The sequence below is a fragment of the Spea bombifrons genome, chromosome 5 (assembly GCF_027358695.1).
Source record: "Spea bombifrons isolate aSpeBom1 chromosome 5, aSpeBom1.2.pri, whole genome shotgun sequence".
NCBI lineage: Eukaryota > Metazoa > Chordata > Amphibia > Anura > Pelobatidae > Spea > Spea bombifrons.
The window spans coordinates 67,550,673-67,570,683 of NC_071091.1; the positions used below are offsets into that span (position 1 = coordinate 67,550,673).

Genomic DNA, 20,011 nt, shown 5'->3' on the forward strand with positions numbered 1-20,011 from the left:
TTGGAAAAACACATTATCTAGAAACTTGTCCAGACCACATCATAAAATCAGTGGGGCAGGATGAGTATCCAAGGAGAGCATCTTGAAATGACACCAGATGTCCTGTCTTGGGTGCTGTGAAATCTTACGGGACGCAGCACCTAACATCTTCCTAGAGTTATGATTTGAGAAATCTGGTTAAGTTTCATCATAACATGATGTTCTGTGTGCTGACAGTGTGACATCCAGAATCATGGGAAACATGGCAGGAGGGGGTTAAACGTGGCCTAAGAAGTACCAATTGTTGAGCTGACAAACGGGAGACGTGAATTAATAATGTACCATAACATCAGAATACAACATTCAAATATCACACACGAGTTCGCTGCCAGGTTTCACAACCCAACTCATTAGGAGTGCCGTAAAGCGTCTGGGCACACCCCACCCTGCCATGTGACACCAAATGGGCGTCTCCTAGAGACAAAGGAAGGGGAATTCCTATAAGAATGGGAACCTGAGAATAAGAATTTGAATTTCCTTTATTGAAATCATTAGGCAGGTGCTTTACAAGCACCATCAATCAGCATGGTCAAGGATAAAAAAAGGTTTCATTTTCACTGTGTCAGTAGGGTGCCAGGTCTGGCGCCTACAATAAAATGGGTCTGGATGTGCTGCCAGGTATTGATGTGCTAAAAGCTCAGACAAGCTGCCAGTTAAAACGTTTTAAATAATTTAATGGCTGACAAACAATTGCGGCTATTGATGTCAGGAGTTGCCATGAATGGGGTAAATCTGGCAACATCATGTTTGCAGGCACCCAGATGCCAAACTAATAAGGTGGATATCTTCATTTGAGGTGTGATCGTTGTGATTAGCCAATCACAGTAATCACATTATGTAGGCAATTGGTTACCCTGCAGCAGATACCACTGAGCAGGCGTCGCACTACTGAAAACATGGCATTTTATGCTGTCGCTATAGGTTTTAAAGCCCACCCATTTAAAACCCACCTATGATGGCATAGAATGGCACAAAGGGTGGAAGGGGTTAATATTGGCAGCTTACTATTCACAGTTGTAGGGGTGATGACAACCTCCAAAGTAACTTTTACCCAAATAAATAAACTCATTATAGTCATTATATTATCTTTTTTAATAAGGATGTATTAGATGTATGATAATTAGAATGTATTAGATGTATTTTATACAATTTAAAATATTAACCCACCATTTTAAAAGATTTAACCAACTAAATCAGACTGCAGGAAACCTTCACCCACCTCGTCAGGTTTCTCCTTCCATTCTTGATAAGCATCTCTCATGTCTATGAGCTTGTTTTCCAGCTTCTCGATGGTCCACACTTGGGTTCCTCTGCATTTCCTCCGCACCTGAATGGCTGGCTCACTTACTATTGCCCCCCTCTGATAAAACAATCATATTTATTTTAATAGCACAACACTTGCTGGCCAGCACAACTACAGAATTTGGCTAGGCTAAGGCAGGAATTGAGGAATTTAGGGGAGGAGATTTGGTTTGAGGATATTTAAGTTTGGTGGTCACAGAGGTAAGGAGCCATTTAGTTTTACCTTACCTAGTGTTGTTTGTCCGACCCTCCCTCCCCTTATGTGGTTAAGTTTTTGGGGTGGTGTTGCTGCATTAGTCACAGCCATGGGTGGTAGCTTGCCATGTATCCAAGGGTTTAATGTGGTGGTATGATTGATGGTGGTCATAACTGGTGGGAGTGGTGCTTGCAGGGAGTGGTGCATGGAGCCTCAGGTCTGGGTTGGGGCATCCTGCCAAAATCGGTGTGTGGTATGGTACCTGGATAACTTGGCAAGCTAGGCTGGTTTTGGTTTTGGTGAAGTCTCTGTTAACGCATCTATGTTTATTATTTCAGGTTTTACTGGACAATGACTATATTAAATAAAACAGCCCAGGCCTTTTCAAACCCATATTGTGTGTTGGTGTTTAATTGGGTAACTGAGCTGAGCCTGGCCCGTGGGTTGCAGCTACATCTGTCAAGTATCTTGAGTACATATCAAGCAGTGTTGCCCTTGTTAGGGGGCATGGAGTTATTGCAAAAGGAAAATTGCAGGTTTTGCAATAGGGTGCCGGTTTCCTTAAACCAGGCTTGGGACTTACCTTGCGGTTGGCACTCAGGTTTACTGCCGGGATTTGTAGAGTGACTTGGTAATCTGTGCTCTTGTCCATTTCTTCAGCCAGAAAGTTGGCTTCTCTCACAAGCGTGTTGGCTTTGACAATCTGCTCCCTGAGTTTAGAGAGGCTATGTCTGAACAACTCATCCCTGCAATGCCAAACAAGATAGATTATGTATTCCTCATATTTTCTAAACACCGGTATATTCCATTATAATGTTTCATTTTTTGATGGTATAATACAAAACTCATAATAAAAAAAATCCACACCTTTGAATTTAACTAGTTTCATTCGATTTTCTTGCCTTAATTAGGAGGCATTTGATAAAGGCTTATTCGTGGCAGCCTAAAACTGGCATCCAAATAACTGGGGAAATGCTTCTTACAAATTAGTGTTGAAATATTTTTTTAAGACTGTTGCTTGCCACGGGACAATAATAACAGTGCATTTTGTGTCCTACTTTAATCATATGCCATAAATGAACTCCTCTGACTTGAAAACAAACTGTGGGTAATCACATGTGTCTTTGGCTCTAGTCAACCTCTGAGGATTTAATTCCAAGAGCCAGTCTTTGCCTTTTTATGAAACTGTTTCTAAACACATAAACAGGATGTTTGTTTTTTGGCTGTAACAGACAGATATGATTTTCCTGTTTTGCTGACGCCCAGTAAATATCCATGTTTGTAAGCCTATTTACCTAGCAACCACCAAAATGATTATAAGCGTATAAAATGTTTTTCAAAACGGAGCACCTGATTGTCATATATGACTGGGGATATATGATAAAGAGAACGATGCAGGGACATTGTGACAAGTGTTGGTTGATGACCCTACCATTATTAAAAACTGGTCAATACAACATTGTCGGTCTTAGAAGCAAGCATGTCAAATAACATTATCATTATCTGCTCAAGTCAGTGTTGGGTCTGAATGGCGGCATCACTTCACTGGCTTATAGCTGCCAACTCTCACCTCTCCTCTACCCACATGCTCATTTTCTGCTGAGTAGTTTGCGATGTGTAAGACAGTCGCTCATTACTGTGCTGGTGCCGTCTGTCTGGAGAGAGCTGCTCCCGTAAGTGTTCCAGCTCACGTTCAAACATCAGCCTCTGTTCCTCCAGGGCATGTTTCTTCTCCTCCAAATACTGCTTCTCAAGAACCTGGACCACATTATGGACAGGATCTAAAGGGGGGACGACACATCAGTCGTTTGAGGTAAATATACCCACCACATCCTACTGCAAGACATGGTACATGGTGCCAACAAGCTATGGTCACACTATATTATTTTCATCATCATGCAGGGTTTGTAGATCAGCAACATCTGGAAAACTGCACGTTTGCAAGCTCCGCTTACTTTGGTTAAACACACTTATCAATTTACTCTGACTTATATGTAACTGCCCCAGGGTAATAACGAAGAATAATGTATACACATGGCAGCAAGCAGGTTCAATCTAAATGATAATGTATAACAAACCCAGCAAATGAATAACATGCGTAAAGATCCTGTAGATAAATAAGAATTCAGCCTGCAGCATGTACATTACTTGTACGTCTTACAGTAATCAGTCATGTTTCTAAACTTAACATATAGTTTGTTTATGTTTTTGTTTTTTTTAATGGTACATAAGGATAGCGAAAATGTCTTTTTACAGTAGAACCAGTTATCTGCGTTTGGTACTCAACATTTCTGGATTTATTGCTATGCAATGGATTTTATGTAGACCACAATCACACCGCAGTTCCCAGCATCATGTTCCAATCTATCAAGACCCATCGTACTGTTGATGTCACATATTTGTTGTGTTGTAATATCCTGCTGCACTCAGCTTAAATAATGGCGCGTTTCCTAACTCGGGACATTGTCTGAACAGCGGCAGTGCAATATAGGTCCAAATTTCACATTCCAGAAATGTAAACTCCATGCATGTCTTCTGCGTGCACATTCGTTTCCGAGTGAAATAACTAGCTCCTACAGATGTAAAATCCAGTGACATTAGGAACTCAAATGCCTAGATTCCAGTTCTTAAAATAAATTAAAAATGCCCAGATTGATTATACACGATGATTCGTCACTTGTGTTTATTATACTTTTATATAAACCAATTTACATACATAACCCTTCTGCATTCTATTGCTATAAAGTTGGAGTGCATCTACTCATTGTGTGTAACTTATATTTCCCATCACTATGGGGTGCTCTACCTATTAGTATTCTGGATCTAGATGAAGGAACTACAAAATGGTTTATATATATATATATATATATATATATATATATATTTAGAATGCCTTGTTTATATACTAAATTGTGTCTGTTAATCTGTTAATAACTCACATTTTCTTACTCATTTTTAATTTTTGTTAATATAACTTTTATATAACCTTTTTCAGGGACTGAAAGAATATATTGGAATTCAGATATCACAGGTTGTGGTAGGTGATAAGTAAATCAACCCCAGGCACAGCTAATTCCTTGATGACAAAGTCCCATGCAAGACTCGATACTAGACCTTTATTCCAGACATGATGTAAATATTTGAAGACTTCTTGCCACCAGACAGGAGGAAATATTCTGAAGAAAGACATCCACATGGATGTTGTCCAGAAGTGTTCCGTTATATGGTGTGTAATCCGCACCATTCCTAGTGGTCCGTGAACCAAAACCAGACCAGACAACTTATTTTGTATTTTATATTAACATTAAGGCATTTTAATGGTCATGGTGCACTTGAATGGTCTTACAAATACTAGGAATTATCAAATTAATTATCAGAAAAGGGACTATGTAATTAAATTCCCATACCATGTAAACTGTTCAACCATGTAGACATTAGCAATAAGACAAATGCAGGCCATAAACACAAAGATTTATACATTCTGATGCAAGTATGAAATACTAAAACACAAAAGGCTGTGTTTAACAAGTAGGATAAAGCTTTGTAAATGATATTTCTCATAAGCCTGATCACTTACCATTGCTATTCAGGGCTTTCATTATAACTTCCATTTGTGCAAACTCATAGTTGTAGTCAGGTTCTGATGATGCCTCGCTGGTTGCATCCAAGTCATGTTCTGTACAGCTGGCTTCTTTTTCAAACTCCTTTGGCCAATCTTTTCTCTTCCTCTTTGGAACATTGAGCCTGGACATACAGCAAAGTTTTAAGAGCAAGCGAATATCATATAAACATTTACCATATGCAATGGTTAAGATACAGGATATTGATCATTACCTAAAGAAGTGGTTGTTTCCCCACAGGATTCGGTCCCCATGCCACAGTGGCGTTCTCGAGCACACTAACCCACCGTTTACACAAGTTCTGCAGAGGAAAATATAACCACGAGAAAAAGTTATGCACCATAGTCACGTAGTCATACTCATCTCATACTGTGGAAACCTTATATGATCCATCGTCCATAGGGTTTTATGCCAAGACATGTGAGCAAAGTTGGATTCTTTAGATCTTACAGTTTGGAGCTCCCTTCAAAATGCACAAGCTCCCCATCTTATCATTTTCTTATGGTCAGGGAGATTGGAAACCCCTAAGATTTACAGTAGGTCCATAAAAATCTGTCTAACTGGGTACGGTTTTCATAAATGCTTAAGATCATGAATTGCATAGATGCCACATGCATAACATAGTATAAGAACTGTTAGACCCTGACAAACATTTTTGGTATGACCAGAGGTTTTTTTTACAGGCCTTGGATAATTAACCGCTTGCTCTCTTTCTAAAGTATTATTTTGTCTGAAATTTAGAAAAATAAATGAGGAATAGGAGTAAATCCATAAACACCCACACAGCAACTGCAATAATATTTTCCATGTGCACTGGTTAACGTGGCTGTGCTGAGCATGGCAACTCGCACCATATGGCATATAACTTTGGTTGTTTAATGTCTGTAAATTTGACGTGACAAGAATCCAAATACAGTATGGTCTGCTTAAAGCACTGCATGTCTGGGAATTGTTTTGGGTGCTTTGTGGCCTATGGAATTTTCTAGAACATACATACTGGGGTTCCATTACATATTATGAAGAACAACGTATGTAAATATGATAAAACAATGCCCTGAGCCTATACGTGGGTCTAGCCTAACAGAAGAAGTTTACAAGCCAACCCTAGGGCACTGTGGCCCATCATGCAAAATCTTCCCTATGGTCTATACTTTCCTGAGTGAAGTTCCTTTTAACTTCATTTTATTTTACCTACTTTTTATGTGCAAAATTACAATAATGAGAGGGCTGGTCAGAGGCAACTATGAGTTCTACCTGCAACTCCACGTAATGCCACCAGGGTTTGTAAACCTTACATCACGATCTTCAAGAAACAGTTGTTACCCATCTATGAAACCGGATAGATGGATCAAGAAGGACTATTTTTTTCTGCACATATTCTGTTTGGGGTTTTGAGTTAAATATACCGTATTGGCTCGGATATAGGCCGCCCCCGTATATAGGCCGCACCCTAAAAGTTTGGTGCTTTTTTAAAGAAAAAGTTTTTTTCTTTAAAAAAGCACCAAAAAACATGCTGCCACTCTGTCCTCTCCCCCCCCAGATATGCTGCCACTGTCCTCCCTCCCCGAGATATGCTGCCACTGTCCTCCCCCCCCTCGAGATACGCTGCCACTCTGTCCTCCCCCCCCCTCGAGATACGCTGCCACTCTGTCCCCCCCCCCCCTCGAGATACGCTGCCACTCTGTCCTCCCCGCGATATGCTGCCACTCTGTCCTCCCCCCCCCCCGACTTACCAGAGCAGACTCCCGGGTGTCTTACGGGGCCGGAGGGGGACATCTATGCACATCGTGTATACAACTCCCGGTGCCGGCACTCAGCGGAAGTGCCGGCACCGGAAGTTGTATACGCGTATTGCGTAGATGTCTTCCGCCGGCCCTGCAAGACACCCGGGAGTCTGCCCTGGTAAGTCGGGGGCGGTTAGAATGCATCGTGCGCACGTTCACCGGCAACGGCGCATCGCCGCTGCCGGTGAACGTCCGTGCGATGCGCTTAGACAACCTCCCGTGCCGGTACTCCCCCCGTGGAAAGTGCTGGCGTATCGGGGAGTAGGATGCAGGTCCCCTGCACCGCTGCGGGGGATCTGTATCCTAACCCCGCTGCCTGCCCGGCGCCCGGGACTGCATGTCCCGTGCGTCGGGCGCTAGACCCCGAATATAGGCCACACCCCCACTTTAAAGACTTAAAGTGGGGGAAAAAAGTGCGGCCTATATTCGGGCCAATACGGTACATTTTACAGTTAAATATGCATTGTTTGATATAGTGTTATATATCTGTTTGATAGAATACAGACATAGCATTTAAACTGTGCAAACATATCTCATGTTTATCAGTGCAATGAGGAATCTGCCAACAAAAACCCAAAGATGGTAATATTTTTTCAGAAGCACAAGGGGAGGGCATTTTAAGTCAGTGATGGAACAAGGCACCCTAAAGCAGCAAACCTAATCGATAACAAATAGTGTGCATACAGCATACAGGCACAAGAGGGAGCCAGTGGTTCCTTTCCTTGGTTCTGCTCAACAAATTACAGTATTTCAAGAGAATAAAGGTCAAGTGATTCACCAGAGACGTGGGGCTTAACCATATACGAAGGAGAAAAGCCCAGGAGGGCACGGAAAATGTTTGCCTGTCCACACGCAGAAGAGGCAGAAGCTTCTCTTCTGTGTCAGGAAGTGTGGGATGAAGAATGCCTGTATTTTGTTTGCACTTTGCTTACAGCCACCAGACAGGATCCATATTCAGTACCATTAAAAGGTTTGGGGTCACTTAGCTGTTTTCATGGAAAACAAGGAGATGTCCAGCCTTTTAAACTTAAACTTGGATTAGCAAACACAATGTGCCATTGGAACACAGGAGAGATGGTTGCTGATAAATGGCCTCTGTATGTCTATGAAGATATTCCATTACAAATCAGCCATTTCCAGCTTCAATAGTCAGTTACAACATTAACAAAGTCTACACTGTATTTCTCATCCATTTAATGTTGTTTTAAATGCCACAAAAATGTGCTTTTCTTTCAAAACCAAGGACATTTTTAAGTGACCCCAAACTTTTTAATGGTAATGCGTATCCAACAGTCATAACAACTATTGTTCAACTCTTCAGTCTGCCCACCTGTGGACTAAAAAATACGAATGTTAGCTCTTAAAGCATTAGTACCTGCTGAACAGGTTTTAACATGAAGTCCTTTGTTTACAGTTTTAGTATCGCAAACAATCACTTTAGGGTAACCTATTTTAACAAAACCCTTCCAAACGCATTTGCTTAAGATGTCAACCCACCAGAACGTATATTTTTGTATTTGCCTGGCTTTTTGACTTGTTTATCCATCACGTAATTGAGTTGTCCTCCCAGGTATTAGGAGCTGAAAGTGATGCGTGTAAGCGGAGACAGGGATAAATTTAGACGTGTATTCTTTAGCTGAGTAAGCAAGAAGAATAAAGGACATGTCTGCCTTCTTCTTCTTCTTAATCAACCAAACCAACATCCAAACCCTTTGCACTTCCTTCGCCTCTCACGTTTCCTATTCATTCCTCTCATGTGTGTCAATCTTTCATTCCGCCAGCGTCCTTTAGACTTCTCCTAAGTCTGTAACGCTGCTGTCTGGCTCACACCCTGCTTGGCACGGTACGCGGCCATTGTGCCGGCTCACATGTCTGACGTGCTATTGCAGGACAGTCTCTGTGAAACGCTGAGTTTGGAATGACGGCTCAGTGCCTCTCTGGTTGGGAAGGGTTGTTAACTCTTTTAGAACTGGAACTAGATTGAACACCGCGGAATTGAACACAGTGTACAAAGCTAAAATATATGGCGTTAATCCTTTTTAAATGGGTCAACCGTCATTTACTAATTAAAATGGGTGTTCCCCAGTGTACACTACTTCTTACTTTTTAATAGTCTATGGTGTAAAATCTTTGTATTTTTTTTTAACTGTTAGAGGAATCGGGAAAGTGGAGGGGGTAGGGTGTTTGCCTATTCAGTGCCTTGCTATAAAAGGTCATGTTGAAATTTGTTTATTAAAAATACGTTTACAACTTGCAATGAGTTAAGAAAACATTTAGACGGTTTTCCCGTGCTCTACAATGCTCTCAAAATACACTGATGGAGAGTGCCAAAGCCTAATGACAAACATGTCATGCAGTAAAATATACGGTGCTCCTAAGCAGATGGGGAATATACAAAAGCCTTTTGGCTTACATTAGGCCCTCGGGCCGCCACTTGGGCACCTAAATTGACTCTAATGCTTTTTACCAAGAGCGCTGACCAGCATGTCATTGCACTGAAAAAGATAATGTGCTCTTTTTAATGATCATGAGATAATAGCTTGAGCTTTAATGCTTAAAGCCCAGGTGGGGTACAAGCCCATTATGGAGCTGACGCACGCTATACACAGAGCATGGTCAGTAACAAAACACACTATTACCGGGCACAAATAGAAACAATTCCCTTTCAAATGAATACAAATCCAGGTGTGGCACCGTGAATGAAAGGCTGCCGATCACATTTACTCTGTGAATCTAAACCCACAGCACTGGGTTAAACATATGCGACACTGTAATGTATACCTAAACAGCTGAAAAGGTGTTTGCATTTTCAATCCCCAACAGAGAATGCCTATTCTTCTTCTAAATGTGTTACATAGTTATATGAACTATTAAAGGTTTATTATAAAATATTAACCTTAAAATAAAGACCTAATTTTAGCTTACTATGAAACTGGAACAAAATTTAATGTTTATTATTGTATTATACTTATTATATTTATTTAGTCAATACTAGGTAATATATCCTACAGCTAATAAAAGATTTTTCACTAATATAGCTTAATACTGTAAAATTGCAGATAACCTTAGTGTGTATGGCATAACTACTGTTTGATCTGCGTAGTGTCAAGAATATCTCTCGAAAAAAAATAAAAGTGATTTGTGAAAAACGATACATTCCAAAGAACATATCATCATATCACCTTTCTATCTGTTACTAATCCCAAAAGAATGCGTAGAAATATTATTTTTTTTAATGGTTTTAGTGCTAGAATGAAAGAGTGAGTATTTTTCTTATATATTTCATAACACTACAAATATAAGGGATATAAGTAACCATGTGCAGACATTATCATTAAAGGTTTAAGGTGCTGTTCCACCAAATTCTGCCGAATTGACCACTTTAATAACTAAATGCATCATTGGAATCATCATTCCTAGTACTGTTGAATGACCATAACCTCCTCAGAAATAATGATTTAATCATGTAAAATGTTGCCTTATTTATGTTTTGCTGGTAATACTTGTGACATGTGACACAAAAATAGGCACTGATAGGTCATGGCCATTCAAATGTTTCTGTTGTTTTATGTAATTAAAGCATAAAACTACAGATCTGGTTACATACCAACCAAATAATGCAAATAATGTTATTTTCTAACTGAAACAGCAGCTTTAACCACATTGCAGAACCAATACATTTAAATTTTAAATTAATCTAAATGTTTTTTTACAGCATTAGTGATTTTTTTCTAAGCTGTCACTAGATCTACACCAAGCTGACCCTTGCAGAAAGTGACCAATATATTTTTTAAGAATTTTTAGTGATTTTGATAAATTAACTCCTGTAACCTCCAATATTTTAGAAAGTGACCTGACAGGTTAAACCCAGATGACCATGGTCTTTTAGAAGATGGCTTGCAAGGTTAAACCCAGATGAAGATGTTCTTTTAGAACGTGACCTGCAATATTAAACCCATATGATCCATGATCTTTTAGAAAATGACCAGACAAGTTAAGCCAATTACATAAATGCTTTTTTTCTTAAAATCTCCAAACTGCTTATCTTTCTGACCCAACATACCTTGCATTTTCCTTTGGTGTTAGAGAAATTTCCCCATCTGAGGCCACATCAATCACACAGTGCTCGGGTTGAATGCCTATGCCAAAGAGCTGTATATCCTGAGAAGTGTCAGCACCAACTTGGTTGTGATCCTGAATATACATGAAATTCAATAGGTTGTAAGCCTAATATATGGGGTCATACATTTTAGTATTTCTACTGCTCTAAATGTCTTTTAGAATATGTTTTAACTGAAAAAGACCTTATGAATTCATTTCACTACAGAAACACATTTTGTTCTTCCAGCTGCCCCTTCAAAAGCCTTTATTTCCATAGTTATTTTTAAATATGAGTCCGTCAGTGCCACATTTGAAACATACAGAATTTTATCTTGACTGAGATTTCAAGTAGATCTCCACGCTATGACCAAAACCGCCATGTATTGGACTTACTAGCTTTACATATAAATCGTAATTTGTCTTTTGTTGGAGGAATGCGTGACCAATGATTACTACATGGCAATTACAATATGAGCCAACCATAGGTAGTATTCAGGCAACCACTAAAGTTTTTATTAAACTGGAATTTACATTTTAAACCCCTGACTAATTGATACATACCATCACACTATAGTCATCGGGGAGCCTTTCCTTTTCATCATACTAATTTCTCCAAAACTTTTTTTCTCATGCATATATATCATCAGATTCAATGTCAATGTTTCATGAGTTTTATTTTTTTAATACATTGGGGTTTGGTAAACAGATCAAGTCTTAACTAAAAATATAGCAAATCTTTAACCACGTCCATGTTCACTCAAAGTTTAAGGTCACCCGAAGAAAAATAAAGCATAGTTATTGACACAAGTTCTCACCTTTAAATAATAGACTAGAAGTTCATTAAGTGCAGGATCGGCATTGAGGTTCACCAAGTAACATTTGTCATCACCAACCTTGATACCAGAGGATTCAAGAGATATACCCATTCTTTCAAGCTGTTTTTGCCTCTCCTGTGGAAATCAAAGCAGGAACGTGTTAAGGCATTAATGTTAGTGAACGTTTTCATGCAACTTGTATTTTATACCTAAATTAAAACTGTCCCTGTGAGTATAAGATATAATTCTTAGGATTATTCCAATCTGAAAGTGTAAATAAAATACCAATTTATAATGTCATATCCCATGCTTCATATCACACAGATCTACTGTTTTTACATCCCCATCCCACCTTACATTTATTATTATTATATTATTATAAAATAATGTATTCTTCTTTTTTATATCTCCAATGATAAATGTTACTCTTTCAGTTCAGATATTGGTATTAAGTTTTAGCACCTACTGTACCCATAGGATCAAAATAAAAATGCTTACAGCTCCAGTAGAGCTGGACAAGGCTATGATTAATAACACAGCAGTCTTTTTGTGTTTTCATGACAAATTCACTTAAAGTAATTTTCAGCCTGTTCATTTTAAGCAAAAATTGTACAGTGAGACACCTGGCAAACACTGGCAAGAAAGCGACAATAAAAAGAAATACCTGGGCAATTGCTTCTGTTTTCCTAAGCTTTTCTTCCCAAGTGATTGTTAAATCTCGAATTAGTTTCTCAGATTCTTCCAGTTTTTCTTTTAACTCTGGTGCCTTCATAGACTAACAAAAGAACAAGAATATAACAAGCACATCTATAACCCATTTTACTGGCAAATAATTGATTCACACCAGTACACCTTAAGCACATTTTAAGATTTTCTTGCACTGGGACAAAATCCTAGTACATACAATATTAAAAAACAAAAAGAGTAAAACATATAAAATAATAATTTGGTATTATGCAATTGGCGCAGTGAATTAGCAGTCAATTACCACTCTGTAAATTTCTTGACATTCATGGCCCTATTCACAGAGCCGTGATCCGTTGGCATCAACTAAGGTGTATGGACAGAGCAGTAATTGGAACACTGTTTTAGTAAGAACATTAAAAAAAGGGATTCACAAAAGTACTGGGAAAAACAGAAATTACCAGCCACCACCAACTGCTGTTCAGCATATAATGATACAGCAATTGGTGGCCAAAGCAGCCATACTTTTATATGATAAGAGAACTCATATTTCCCCATAATTGTTCAAGTTAACCCCTTGCTGATCATGGTATTTTCTCACCTTAGTGACTAGAGCTTTTTTTTATTGTTACGAATATTCAAACATGATTGCCCTTCCAGGTTTTTTTTACCCACAAATGTTACCTTTATATTAACAAATACTGCTTTCTTCTTATACAATTTTTACATGTATAGTCCATTATCTAGCATGAATAATGTATTTAAAATTAATAGATACATTTTAAAAATATATTTCTTCCACAGGTTAGGGGCCACTACTTCTTTTTTGAAGATGTATCTTCTCAAGTTGTTCCTCACTGCAGCTGATCAGAGAGTGAAGCAGGAATAAATTGTGTCTTCATTTATTTAGTGTTTCTAAAGCTTGAGCACAGGCACCTCAAACATAAATTCATTAAAGTACCCGTTTTCATGCAAGGATACAGGAAATTTCTGCCTGTTCATGGCCCTTGAGGATTGGACTTGTGTTATCCTGGATTATACAATAGGAACTTGGAGTACATTTGTCACTGGCAATACAAGTCCCCTGAATTGGGACCGCAGAAGTGGGTAATGCTTCCAAATTCTTTCAAACATCTCAGTCTCATCTGAGTTCTTCTCAGTGCAACCTCCGTTTTTCCTAAAAGGTACCTTAGAAATCTAAACATGACAGCTTGACTCTTCGTCATCTAGTTTGATAGACAAATGGTAGTCTAGATTAGCTTCCCTCTGGCTATAGCTTTCTGTTTAATTCTTTCGTGATGGACAGGTATTTACCCACATATCAAGTCTAAGCTTTATTGGTTTGTAGAACAAATAGACTTCAGAGGTTGAGAACACTTGACTGACACAGAAATCTCCATTAAGATTTTTTAAAGAAATTGTGAGAACCAAACTTAATGTTTGGTAGACATCAAAAAAATGATATGCCATTTTTCTCAACAAATTTTTACATTGGAAGATGTTTTTTTTTTACAAATAACATATGTTTATAAACCTACAACTCTGGCTTGCCATCACTACCTCTCTAACCATTGAGTACATGCCATAAAATGCACTTTCCTACATCAAGGGCATGGTTACTGTTACATGACCATGGCTCACCTCTGCTTGTGACAGCTGCTCTCTGAGTTTCTCCACCTCCTCCCGCAGTTCTCTGATTACTCTTGCATTTGGATCTTCATTCACTACAGCATGATTGACTATCCTTTTAGCTCGATCAGCATATCTTAAGGTAGAGAGTGTCTCTTCATAATTGTCGGCTGCTGGGCTAATGGTTGCTATCATGGCGGTCTTGCTATTGCCTCCCAAATTGTCCTTTACAGATGAATAAAAACATCAAAGTGGAGAAAGGTAATTAGGTGTTGAAAGCTTCAAATCTGCACCCTGTTTTGGTCTGTAGAATAGTTTGCTGAGGAACATTTGGTGCAATTTACACAAAATAAGGGGCAGGTACAAAAAAAAGTTAATGTTTTTTCAAGCATTTGTGCTTGACATCCAAGGGAAAGCTAGTAGGGGGTTGCACTTAGTTTAAGTAAGGGACAGCTTTAGGTCAGAGGAGATAAACTATTTAGTTCCCTGTTGTCAAGTCCTCTCTTTGTTCTTGTCTGTCAGAACAAATCATCTTTTACCAAAGGGGAGCGGTAACTTAACAAAATGGAAAGAAAATTTTAATAGGGAGGAATAATGATGCAGATCATAGGAATGGGCAATTAGGATGGCTGCTTTCATGGTATACACATAACATAAATTCCTAATACCCATTTTATTGTATATTTAAATGTGTAAACACAATTACATTGGTTAATTTAGCAGGCTGAATTGTAAAAATTAAGATTGTCTTAATTATTAAAAACATACGTTTAACATACTAGCTTCCTCATATTAAATTAAAGAAAAAAACATTGTCAACTTAACTTTCAAAGTACAAGAATTTATGAACCACCTTGCTCCCATACTGTAAGGCACCTACCTTAATCAGCTCCCGGCCGTCCTCTTCTCTCCCCCGGCAGAAACGCCGGCACCGCAGACTGGAACATGAAGCAGCCGCTCGCGCACGCGGCCGCTTCATGAATATTTATGAAGCTGACCGCCGGCTGGATTCCGCTGCGTCGCTATGGCGACGCAGGACGCGATCACGTCCCGGACGTCGGGGAACGCCCCCCCGGGCTATTTAAACCTCGAGCACAGTACACACAGTGCTCAGTTATACTGGTTCTGTCCGTATTACGTGAGCTTCCCCGTATCCTATATATATATACATATATATTTACCTTGTTCCTGATCTCCCGGTATCCGACCCTGATCTACTAAACGGCTTCCTGTGTTTCTCTGGTTTCCTGACCCCGGCTCTCCCTGCTACTACGTTTACCTCTGGCATCCTGACCTTGGCTATCCTACCCGACTACGTTTACCTCTGGCATCCCGACCTTGGCTATCCTACCCGACTACGTGTACCTCTGGCATCCCGACCTTGGCTATCCAACCCGACTACGTGTACCTCTGACCACTCGTGCTTACAGCCACACCACCAAGTGCCCTGTTACCCTCACCAGGCCCCTTGCGTGTGTTCTGTTCTGAGCAAGTGTGTTCCAGTCCTGCATATCGGATTCCTTCTGGTAAGACCAATCTTACAGAATAACTGAGCCCCGACATGGAATCCGCAGGAATTTCGGATGCTCTTGCAGCAATCGCTGGACAGATTACTGCACTTACTCGCTCCTTCCAGGACCTCCAAGCCAGCCATGCGCATATGCAGCATCAGCTTCATGAACTTCAAACTAACCCTCCTGGCCCTGGGGAACCATCTCCTGCTCCCGCTCCACTTCCACCAATGGAGGGGGCCTTTGCTGCTGCTGCTACTCCGGAACCCAAGGCTATTCTTCCCGAGCGCTTCTCAGGAGACAGAGCTAGTTATCGTACCTTCATGACGTCCTGCCAAATCCTGTTCTCTCTCCAACCCAGAACCTACGCCTCCGATCATGTGAAGGTACGAACTGTGATTTCTCTACTATCAGGGGAACCACAGATCTGGGCTCACCATCTACTACGCACCAATAATCCAGTCCTGAACTCATGGGCCGAGTTCAGCCACGCTATGGACACTTTATTTGACGATCCTTTTCGCACTACCTCTGCTCATGCTGCCATACGTGCTTTACGTCAAGGGAAGAGGCCAGTAGAGGAATACGTGACGGAATTCCGAAGCTTGGCCATGGAAAGCAAGTGGAACGAACCAGCACTGTTAGATCAGTTCCGTCTGGGTTTGGCTGAAGGATTGAAGGATGAACTGGCTCGCGTGGGCATTCCTGATTCCTTAGAAGACCTCATACACCTGGTCATACAGCTTGACCGCAGATTTCGGGAACGACGCCTGGAACGTGCAGCTTCAGCCATTCCTACCCCGAGACGCCACTTCCCTCCTACGGTTCATACTGCTCCTACGGTTCCTACCGGTCCTCCTCTCCAGTTTCCAGCGATCATGCCCCCTCCAGAAGAACCTATGCAGATCGGAGTGGCACGTGGCCCACTATCAGAAGCCGAGAAGGCCCGTCGTCGGAGGAACAATCTGTGTCTATACTGTGGTGAACCAGGACATCTGATATCTACCTGTCCACGACGCCCTCCCAGGGGTAAGCCTGCACATGATAAAGTTTGCCTTAGTTCCTTCCCTAAGGGCGGTTCTCCTCACCTGTACATCTCCTTGTTTTTACAGTGGATCAATAATTCTACCACCGTTTCTGCTATCATTGATTCTGGAGCCAGCAGTTGCTTCATGGACCAGGACTTTGCCAAGCAACTGCATATACCAACTTTAATTAAACCGGCTCCTATACATATACAAGTGGTCGACGGGTCTCCCCTGTCTACTGGACCCGTTACACACGAAACATCACCACTTCATGCTCTATTGGGGAATAATCATACGGAATACTTGAACTTTGACCTTATTCCGTCACCCATGTTTCCAGTAATTCTTGGCCTACCCTGGCTAAGACTCCATAATCCTACAATTGATTGGTCCAAGGGGACCCTCTCCTTCCAATCCCTGTTTTGCCGCAATCAATGCCAGACAGACCACCCTACACTCCTATTGCTTCCTGATTGTTCGCCTCCTCCTCCTGATCCACGTATTCCTAAACAATATGCAGAGTTCCGTGATGTTTTTGACAAGAAGGGAGCCGATACACTTCCTCCCCAAAGGACTTATGACTGTCCCATTGATCTCCTCCCTGGCGCTCCCATCCCATTCGGCAGGATATTCCCATTATCAGAACCTGAATTACAGCACCTTAAGGACTATATCCAAGAAAATATAGCTAAAGGGTTCATCCGACCGTCCACTTCTCCAGCAGGCGCAGGAATCTTTTTTGTAGAAAAAAAAGATGGGAGTCTGCGACCATGTGTAGACTATCGGGAACTAAATAAGATCACCATTAAAAACAGATATCCGTTACCTCTCATTCCTGAACTCCTGGATCGACTCAAAACTGCGCGGATCTTTTCCAAGATTGATCTCCGAGGGGCTTATAATTTGGTCCGCATACGTAAAGGAGACGAGTGGAAGACCGCCTTCCGAAGTCGATATGGACATTTCGAATATCTCGTCATGCCCTTTGGGCTCTGCAATGCCCCTGCTACCTTCCAACATTTTTTAAATGACGTCTTTCGGGATTATCTGGATGTTTTTATGGTGGTCTATCTGGACGATATCCTCATATTCTCGTCAAACCTGTCCGATCACCGCGACCAGGTCAAAATGGTTCTCGACCGTCTACGCACACATCACCTTTATGCGAAGCTGGAGAAATGCCAATTTGAAGCTGATCAGGTAGAATTCCTGGGATTCATCATTACACCTGGAAACCTACAGATGGATCCTAAAAAGGTGTCAGCTATTTTGGAGTGGCCAGTACCTTCTGATAAAAAAGGAGTTCAACGTTTTATTGGCTTTGCGAACTACTATCGCAAATTTATTAGAAACTTCTCTCATGTTATCGCACCCATCACCAAGTTGACTCGTCAATACTCCCGTTTTGCCTGGACACCGGAAGCGCAGAATGCGTTCGACGCTCTCAAACAACACTTCACCACTGCTCCCATCCTTATTCAACCCATGGTGGCGGAACCGTTCCATTTGGAGGTGGATGCTTCGGATCTTGCGGTAGGAGCAGTTCTGTCCCAACGACATGGGGAGAAACAAAATTTGCATCCTGTGGCCTACTACTCGCGTAAACTCACCCCGGCCGAGATGAACTATAGTGTGGGGGACAGAGAACTACTGGCCATCAAACAGGCTCTGGACACCTGGCGTCATCTGCTGGAAGGGACTCAACATCCAGTAACGGTATATACCGACCACCGGAACCTGGAGTATCTTCGCTCCGCACGGCGACTATGCCCCAGGCAGGCTCGGTGGGCTCTCTTCTTCACAAGATTCAACCTACATATTACGTATCGCCCTGGATCCCGCAATACCAAAGCAGACGCCTTGTCTCGGTTACCTACTGTATCGAGTTGTCCCGAGACTCAACCGGATACTATTCTTCCTTCCAGTCTCTTCCTCACACATCAACCATCTCTCATGGACTTTATTCGCTCCTTATCCCGCAGAACCGTAGTTCCGAGAACTAATCCTCCTGTTCGTCGTACCCGAAACTTATTATACTACCGTGATAAGATATTTGTACCGACCCCGGCCCGTTTAAAGGTTCTACAAGCATGCCACGATTCTCTCCTCTCCGGACATGGGGGCATTAAAAAGACTACAGACCTCGTTCGACGTCAATTCTGGTGGCCTTCGCTAGACCAAGATGTGACCTCGTTTGTCCGTTCATGTACCACCTGCGCTCGTACCAAGACCCTACGTAGAAAACCAACGGGCCTTCTCCGCCCATTACCTATTCCTTCGGTTCCCTGGTCTAAAATCTCTATGGACTTTATTGTCGATCTACCACCTTCCAAGAAACACGACACAATTATGGTGGTGATCGATAGATTCACCAAAATGGCACATTTTATTCCCACAATTGGCATTCCTTCCGCTTCCACCACAGCCACCTTGTTCCTGGATACAGTGTTCCGGCTTCATGGATTACCACGAACTATCACTTCAGACCGTGGAGTACAATTCACATCTCGTTTCTGGAAGGTGTTCTGCCGCAAGCTGCACATTCGTCCCACTCTGTCCACGGCCTTTCATCCACAAACCAACGGTCAGACCGAGCGTCTCAATCAAATATTAGAGCATTACTTAAGATGTTACACCACGCACCTTCAGAATGATTGGCTCCAATTTCTCCCTTCCGCAGAATTCACCTACAACAATCAAACACAGCGATCTATAAAGATGTCTCCATTCTTCGCAAACTATGGTTACCACCCTATTATGATTCCAGGTCTGCCAACCGAACCTACGATTTCCGGGACCTCGGATCGAGTCACCGTGCTAACAAGACAATTTCAAGTCCTGAAGCAAAACTTAATCAAGGCCAGAAAGGCCTACAAATTATATGCAGATCGCCATCGTTCCAGTCCCCCTACTTACCATTGTGGCGACAAAGTTTGGCTGTCCACCAGTCATTTGCGTTTACAGATCCCTTCCAAGAAACTGGGACCTAAGTTCATTGGCCCATACAGTATCACGAAAATCATCAACCCAGTGACAGTGCAATTGAAACTTCCCTCTACCTGTCGGATTCATCCGGTTTTCCACGTGTCGCTAGTCAAACCTTGGGTGGCCAATCCTTTTCCCGACCGGGTACCTCCTCCTCCTGCACCAGTGGTCATCGACGGGGTTGAAGAATACGTGGTACAAAAAGTGGTAGATTCCAGGATCCGTCGAGGGCACCTAGAATACCTTATACAATGGAAGGGATATAGCCCAGAAGAAAGGACCTGGGAACCGGCAAGTCAAGTTCATGCTCCATTATG

General features: G+C 41.5%; 1 protein-coding gene across 2 annotated transcripts in view; it reads right to left on the reverse strand.

Moving 5' to 3' along the window:
• Window positions 1-20,011, reverse strand: part of KIF13A (kinesin family member 13A) — an 85,339-nt gene that overhangs the window by 15,953 nt on the left and 49,375 nt on the right. For both annotated transcript variants that reach the window (XM_053467040.1, XM_053467041.1), the window contains exons 11-19: window positions 14,183-14,395; window positions 12,522-12,632; window positions 11,858-11,992; window positions 11,005-11,135; window positions 5,372-5,458; window positions 5,115-5,281; window positions 3,108-3,318; window positions 2,121-2,283; window positions 1,259-1,399 (exon numbers count right to left, since the gene is read on the reverse strand). In XM_053467040.1, coding sequence (XP_053323015.1) covers window positions 1,259-1,399; window positions 2,121-2,283; window positions 3,108-3,318; window positions 5,115-5,281; window positions 5,372-5,458; window positions 11,005-11,135; window positions 11,858-11,992; window positions 12,522-12,632; window positions 14,183-14,395 — 1,359 coding nt within the window. The remainder of the gene's footprint in view (window positions 1-1,258; window positions 1,400-2,120; window positions 2,284-3,107; window positions 3,319-5,114; window positions 5,282-5,371; window positions 5,459-11,004; window positions 11,136-11,857; window positions 11,993-12,521; window positions 12,633-14,182; window positions 14,396-20,011) is intronic.